At 42.7% G+C, this 7,431-nt stretch overlaps 1 protein-coding gene across 1 annotated transcript; it reads right to left on the bottom strand.

Annotated features, from left to right (window-relative positions):
- Window positions 1-1,198: 1,198 nt before the first annotated feature.
- LOC306942975 (uncharacterized protein) lies at window positions 1,199-7,431 on the bottom strand. The gene is made up of 3 exons (XM_079529178.1): window positions 7,169-7,431; window positions 6,001-6,276; window positions 1,199-3,224 (listed from the first exon to the last, which is right to left on the bottom strand). Exons 2-3 carry the CDS (start codon window positions 6,248-6,250, stop codon window positions 2,983-2,985), a joined length of 492 nt encoding a protein of 163 aa, XP_079385304.1. The 5' UTR covers window positions 6,251-6,276; window positions 7,169-7,431; the 3' UTR covers window positions 1,199-2,982.

Genomic DNA, 7,431 nt, shown 5'->3' on the forward strand with positions numbered 1-7,431 from the left:
TGTAACGGTAATAAATAATGACCTAAATAGAGCCAATGAACGATCCAGAAGTACAGATGTCTCTACAGATGTCTCTGCACATCTGTGTGCCACCAACCAAGTCGCTTGTGTGTGTGTGTGTGATAAAAGGGGCCTTAAATTATTGGGTCGGAGGCGCGCGTATCTAGCTTTCTTAATAGAGACACGAAATAACCCCACGATCATACATTTTTGGGTATCAATTCCCGTCGGTGATAAACCACGATCAAAATAAATATCATCGCCGTCTTTCTTTGTCACCGATGGGGTGCCTATGTGTCTTGCAAGCCTTGCATTTCATCCCTCGCAGAGTCGCAGCGGCATTCCGCGTTGCACATCATCCTCATGCAACATACAATGCTGCTCATACCTTTATTTATAGACAGGCAGAAGCTTACCTTGCAGGATCGCTGCTCCAGGTTTGTTCTGGCGTTAATGATGAGGTCCAATCCATATATCCCGCCAACCCAAGGGCAACCTAAGCCCCCCTATAGCTGTGTAGAAATCACCCGGCCATTATTTCCAATCCTAAAACAGATATTAAAGCATATGGGAGAAATGTGCGTGGCTGCACTGCGCTCTCTCTTGGACCATCACTACGTTTTCGGAGGGGACGTGTCATGAAATGATGCGCGTCCTGAAATGAGGCTGGGATGCGGGGGCGGGGGCGGGGGGTTCACACTACACATAGCAGCCCCCACCAAACCATACATACACCCCTGGGGTTCAGGCCCACCCCCAAGCCGGCAGTTGAAAGGAAATAGGAAAGAAAACATGCACCTCGATCATGGAAAAAGATAAGCGTTTATTTTGCTAAGCTATATTTATTTAGCACATGCATGCCACCCTAACAAAACTGGCAAATCACGGCTCATTCCCGTATCCATTGTAAGGACATTCCCCTGCACACTGCCCGATTTTCAAAATAAAGGTATAGGACAGGACTACTTTTGCACTAGCCTAGATTTAGTCTATAGATGTCGATTTTGACATTTTCAATGTCAAAATAGATGAAATACATAGATACAACTTAGGCTACTTCAGAACTTAGTTACAAACATCTTCAGAAACAGATCAACGATGCACAGGACACAGGTCACATCTAAATTGTAGATCTGCAATTTTCACATTTGTGTCCACACCTTTAATGATAATAATGGCATATGCCCAAAACACAAGGGCATAAGCTTATCATCATGCTTATTATTAATTATTCAAGTTATTGATAACTTAAGGTCATGACCCCTGACAGGAGGCAGAGTAGAAACATTTTAGGATATTATTATCTTATCAAACGCATGCGGTCCCCAAGGCTAGCAAAATCTCAAGTCACAAAAAATAGCACAAGTCACAAGAAGATAGCCAATATACAAGCTCACAGCGCGTTGTGATGTGCCACATTGTGTATATAGTAGTCTTATGTATCTATAAATTGATTGTAGGCCTAGTGCTCGTACAAATGAGTCTGACAGCAACAACAATGTGAACATTAGCCTATAAATGCTCAAAATATTGTTTTATCCATTTCCATTAAAAGTTCCATAATACGTGGAAGTCTTCTCTTCTTAACTTGAGCATTTCTCTTTTTAAGATCCTGCTGGTGGCAGAATAAAGATTCAGGGCATGTACCTGTCCTGTAGGCTAGTTTTTTATTCCTAGGGTGGCTCAGGTTTAGGAGCGCTCGTTTTACCGCTCCGCCACATCTTTTACTACCGCGGATTTTTTAATAGTTTTTGGATTAAGGTTGGTGAGGGGTACGTTAATAGTTTTTGGATTAAGGTTGGTGAGGGATGCGTTGCTCCCCTGCTTGCGGTTATGTTTAGGTTAGAGTTAGAGATAGGGTTAGTACTAGTCATAGAGTACTAGTAGGCATAAACACTTGTGTGCGGTCCAAAACACAGACCCAGCGCTTCCTACTCCACTGACAACCAATCACAGCGCTCCAAATTCCCTCCCATCATAGGAATAAAAAACTCGCGTCCTGTAGGCTACTTCAAGCTGTAATGGCCTCAGATGACACTAGGTGTCACCATAACACCACTGTACACAAGCATGTAACAAATACCTCACATGCCTTCATACAGGTACACCTCTGGATTGTCCTTAAAGCCACACCTCTTCCAGGTCAGAATGAGGAAATTCAGCTCTTGTTGAATTGTCATGTTTTCCAGACCATCTCTGTTTTCCTATAAAATGATTTAACTGGGGCATAAATATGTATACATTCAACAAAGTTTAAATGCCAGCCAGGTTGAAAGTGGGCGGCGGTGGCTCAGGGGTAGAGTTTCCGGATGGTAACCGCAAGGTCGCCAGTTCGAACCCGGGCTCCCCCAGAGTTAGTGTCGAAGTGTCAGTGTCTTCCCCAAATTGCTCCTGATGTGCTGGTTGGTACCTTGCATGGTTTCTGCCGCCATCGGTGTATGAATGTGTGTGTGAATGGGTGAATGTAATGCACAATCTATGTAAAGCGCCTTGGATAAAGGCGCTATATAAATGCACCATTTACCATTTACCAAAGTGGTTAATTTCACTAGAATTTCACCAGCTATAGAATGTAGTCCAATGAGAGAATTATGAGAATGACTAAATTCAGGGGGGGGGAATAATTTGTTTTGGGGATCCCTGGCACCAAGTCTTTCCAAATGGGAGGTCTGTGGCTTAATGTCATGCAGTTTAGGGCCCTTGACATGAAAATGTCTGAGAAGTTGAAACATGTACTGGTTCTCATCAGGAAGGACCACGAGGATCCAAAAATTACCGTAATAACTCAGAGAATGTAGAAATGGAACAGTTGTACACTCTCTGAGTTAAATTGACTCTCTATAGTATCGGGTCCCTGAGATCAAACAAATTGTATCAAATGGGGGTCAGTATTGTATACTAGGCCTACGTGGCCTAATGCGAATCAAACCGGGGATCCTTGTAATATATACAAAACATTTTGAGAATCGCTGGTCTCTCTCTCTAGGTATGAAACCTCTCAAAGGCCACGTGGGGGCCGCTGCTCCTGCTCTCACGCGGCCCCACATTCCCAGAGATGGTCCAGATTGGATTCATGTCCTCCTCCAGGCCCACCTTGAATTCCTCCTGCCGGACCATCTCCGTGAGTTCAGCCGAGGTCTCCGGACACCAGTCCTCCTGGAACTTATCCTTGGCCTCACACAGGTTCACCCTCACCTCTTCAGGCTCGGCGCCAAACATCCAGTCTGGGATGTCGAAGCAAGGACAGGAGAAAATAGAATTAGCCTAACGTTATGTACAGGGCGGCAGTAAAAAGTAATAATACCACAATGTGGAAATAATCTGCGCGTATAAGCGCAATGTATTCAAAATGTGTACTTGAGTGAAAGTACAAAAGTATCAGTATTAAATAATACACACTCATAGTAGCAAACGTACTAATTTAATGCTGAATGGTTTATTTCTCAATCATATTAGAAGTGCATTACTGCGTTCATAAATGGTGCATTTATATAGCGCCTTTATCCAAGGCGCTTTACATAGATTGTGCATTACATTCACCCATTCACACACACATTCATACACCGATTGCGGCGGAAGCCATGCAAGGTACCAACCAGCACATCGGGAGCAATTTGGGGTTCAGTGTCTTGCCCAAGGACACTTCGACATGACAGAAGGAGCCGGGATTCGAACCGCCGACCCATGGATCATTGGACGACCTGCTCTACCTCTTGAGCCACAGTCGCCACAGTTCATCACTTTAATGTTGCAGCTGGTAATGGTGGGAATTATTTTAATTACATATATGCTGCTGGTCTACTGTAGCTTTATCCTCCAACAATACATTATAATTGATCTGTTAATGTATGTTTCTTTTTTTCTTTTCTTTTTTTAACTTTCACCTTTTATTTTATATATTTTATGGAGGGACAGACAGTAGGCTGACAGGAAATGGGGAGAGAGATGGGGGGGGAGACATGCAGTAAAGGCCGTCGGGATCGGGAGTCGAACCCGCGGCACACTGCCAGACTGGATTACCAGCCAAGGTGCCTGGACCACTGACCCAGGCCTAATGTATGTATGTAATCTAAATCTGCACAATATGCTAACTAATAAATAATTGTAGCTGCCATATAATAGTAGTGTAGAAAAAGTATTTGCCTCTGATTTGAAGTGGAGCAGAAGTATATAACTATAAAGTACCATACATTGGAAATACTCAAGTAAAGTAAAAGTACCATAACCACATGAACTGTATTATCTCTATTATGTGACGAGCATATATTCTGCGAACAATAGCAGATCTACAAGCTGTCACAATCGGCTATTTACGAGAGAGATGTGGTGTAGACTAGTCTAGAGGACGAAAAGGAGTTAGCCTAGTATAGACCCCTGGGGGACCCTCCTAGACAGTCAAATAGGCTTTAGGTGGTTAACAGTGTCTTTCCCACCATCTGAAACAGTCACAGTACGGCAGGGTAGAGCAGGGGTCTTCAACAGGGGGTCTGACCCCTTGCGGGTCCTCACAGGGTCACGGGGGGGGGGGGCAGATCAAGTACAGACAGAGCCTACAGTAAGTGTTGAGGGCTTAAGTGGTTAAATGTCTGAAAATACACATTAGCACGGATCCAACAAATAATAGAAAAGATGATGATGTGTAGACCCAAAAAAAAAGTTAAAACACTTTCATGTGAGGAGGCATTTCCACTGGTTAACTTTCATTTTAAGTGCATTTACTTTAATTATCCGTCAATTTAAAACAGTTATTAGTTACATATAACACCAGATACCCTCTTAGACATACTCAACAACTTTATTTTTATGTACCCACAACATCTAATGGAATTGGGAGATGTGCTTTTCAGTTTAAAGGTCCATCTGATCATTTAACAGTTTTAAGGCTTCTTTGTTTGCAGACCTGAAACCCATTTGTACTTGTTTCTAATTTTTTTAAATTGTATTTATCGATGTACTGGTTGGGGAGAGGTGTGTATTTTAATGCTTCATTATTCTTTTCATCTTTTTTAGTTTTTGTTTTATTATCATTATTAGTATCACTATTATTAGTATTTTGTAAGGTGTTTCAGTGCATTTGTTTCTGGTCTGGATGTAGTGTTTTGAGTGGACTGGAGAGCCTCTATGTTTTCTTGATGTTGTAAGTGTATTGTTGTGTGTTGACATGTTTGATGTATTGTTTTGTCTATGTACTATGTATTCATTGTGTTGTGCCCGAGGACCCCCTCTAAAACAAGATGATGCATCTCAAGGGGCTATCCTCTTACCTAGAACAGTGGTTCTCAACCAGTGGTCCAGGGACCACCAGTGGTCCTTGAGGGGTTTCCAGGTGGTCCCCAGCTAAATGATGGAGAGTTGGTAACCAAATGGGCTCTTATAGATCTTTAACTCTTGAGAGCGTAAAATGTCCATTTGGTTTCATTTTACGCACTCAAGAGTTAGAAGAATTATTATTTTGATTGACGTTTGCCTGTTATCTCTCCTAATGGTACCATGTTAATACAGCATAAAAATGTGGACAAAATCTTATCCAACGACATATATTCTTTAGTTTGGGACTGAGAGGCTAAATGACATCAAGTGGTGGTCCGTGACTCAAATGCTGAATAAATAATGGGCCTTTGCAGTGGCGTGCACAGACATTTAGAGGGGCAGGTGCTCAAGTTAAAAAAGGGCACCTTGTGCAGCGCGTGGAACCGGCCGGTTGCCTTAATCCATTTTGGGCGGGAACCCCTTTTGGTGTTAGCATTATGTTATGCTTTAGCTATTGAAAAATAGCAGATCTACAAGCTCATAGCGCGCCACCGAGTGGCGCGCTATGAGCTTGTAGGTCTGCTATTTTTGAAAAAGAAAAAAAAGAAAAGAAAGAAAAAAGTTTTCTTTTTTTCTTTTTTTTCAAAAGGGCACATTGCCAAAAGGGCAGGGGGTGCTCTAGCACCCCCTAGTGTCTATCTGTGCACGCCACTGGGCCTTTGCTATGAAAAGGGTTGAAAAACCACTGACCTAGAATGTCATGGACGAGGTCTTTCATGAGGTGACCGATGATGGCGTAGAGCACGCCGCAGATGACGGCGGCGGAGATCATCAGGTAGAAGATGTGCCGGGGCACGTGGGACACGTCGTCCCGGTGAGGAGGTCTGTACGTGTTGAAAAACACCGAGCCGTCCTCTTCCACATAGCGACTGTTGGCTCCGATGTACATATCATACTCAGTGGGTTCTTCAGTGCGTGGTGACTCGGTGACTCCATCCATGCTTGCTTTTGCTTAAAAAGCTGTGCCTGTAGGTCAAAGGTCAAACAGGAGATCCACGTTGGAACAAGGTGGACTGTAAGATGAAGCAACACGTTTGCAATCCATCCCAAATTTTAATTTAACATAACACTCACTTGTTGTATGAGAGGAAGAAAGACCGCAAAAGCATGACAACACGCAACACTCCTTTTCACATGGTTTATTACCTCTGATGAACAGACAACGGACGCGTTTCGGGCCAGATGGGCCTTCCTCTGCGTTGTCACATCTGGCCGTCAGAGGTAACATTTTTTGTGTGCTGGCGCTTTCTACTTTGTTGTATGACACATCTACAAGCTCACACCCATCTATAAGCTTTACAACGCATCACTTATATTTTATAGACCATAAATAGGTGAAAATAAACAATTAGACAAACAAATAAATAACTAAATAATACAATCTGTGGATTCACTTCATAAAAAAGGAGACATCGCTATACCGTAATATTATATTTATAAAAATGATTTAATACATAATACCAAGCAAATTATTTCTTTAGCTTGTGTAATATATCACATAATATGGCTAAAGTATGCTAGGCCTATATGCTCACACATTGAGTGTTAATTTTCAACCTCTATTGTTTTAAACAAACGGCAAGCAGGTAACTAAAATAAGCACCAGCTTTTGGCCTTTTTCTTTCAATGGCTTTTTCTCAGTTTGTCTCAGGGCACTTTTAGCATCCATTATGTCTCCCAGACTTTCTATTCTACATTGAAAACATTCACTTTGAGTCGTGTACTAGCTAACGCACTGGCTTAATAAAAGCTGCAACAGCAGACACAAAAGTGCTTGTCGTCTTGTCCACATGTAAAGTACACTGTGCCTCAGTGAACTACTATAAGATTGAACAACGGAGGTGTACATAATACGTACCTGCGTGGACAAACAAGACCTCTTAAAGCTGTGATTCGTGGAAATGACCACGAATCCTCCAATCCGCTGAGTAGACAAGCACACGGCCCTGCTCACTATGAATGCTACCTATGTCACCATCATTAACATGATCCGTCTTGAACAACACCACCACATCTCTCTGCAGGATTGAGGCTACCTGACTGGCCACCTGACTGGAGGAATGCTGATAGAAACAGATTAGCAGCACAGCAGGACTAGGAATTAACTACGTACCTGTCTGT

The sequence above is a fragment of the Electrona antarctica genome, assembly GCF_951216825.1.
Source record: "Electrona antarctica genome assembly, chromosome: 19".
Lineage (NCBI taxonomy): Eukaryota > Metazoa > Chordata > Actinopteri > Myctophiformes > Myctophidae > Electrona > Electrona antarctica.

Coding starts and splice junctions, on each gene's coding strand:
- LOC306942975 (XM_079529178.1), bottom strand. CDS start 6,250: ATGGATGGAGTCACCGAGTCACCACGCACTGAAGAACCCACTGAGTAT. Junction 3,225..6,000: donor CCTCGTCCATGACATTCTAG/GTCAGTGGTTTT, acceptor TCGACATCCCAG/ACTGGATGTTTGGCGCCGAG.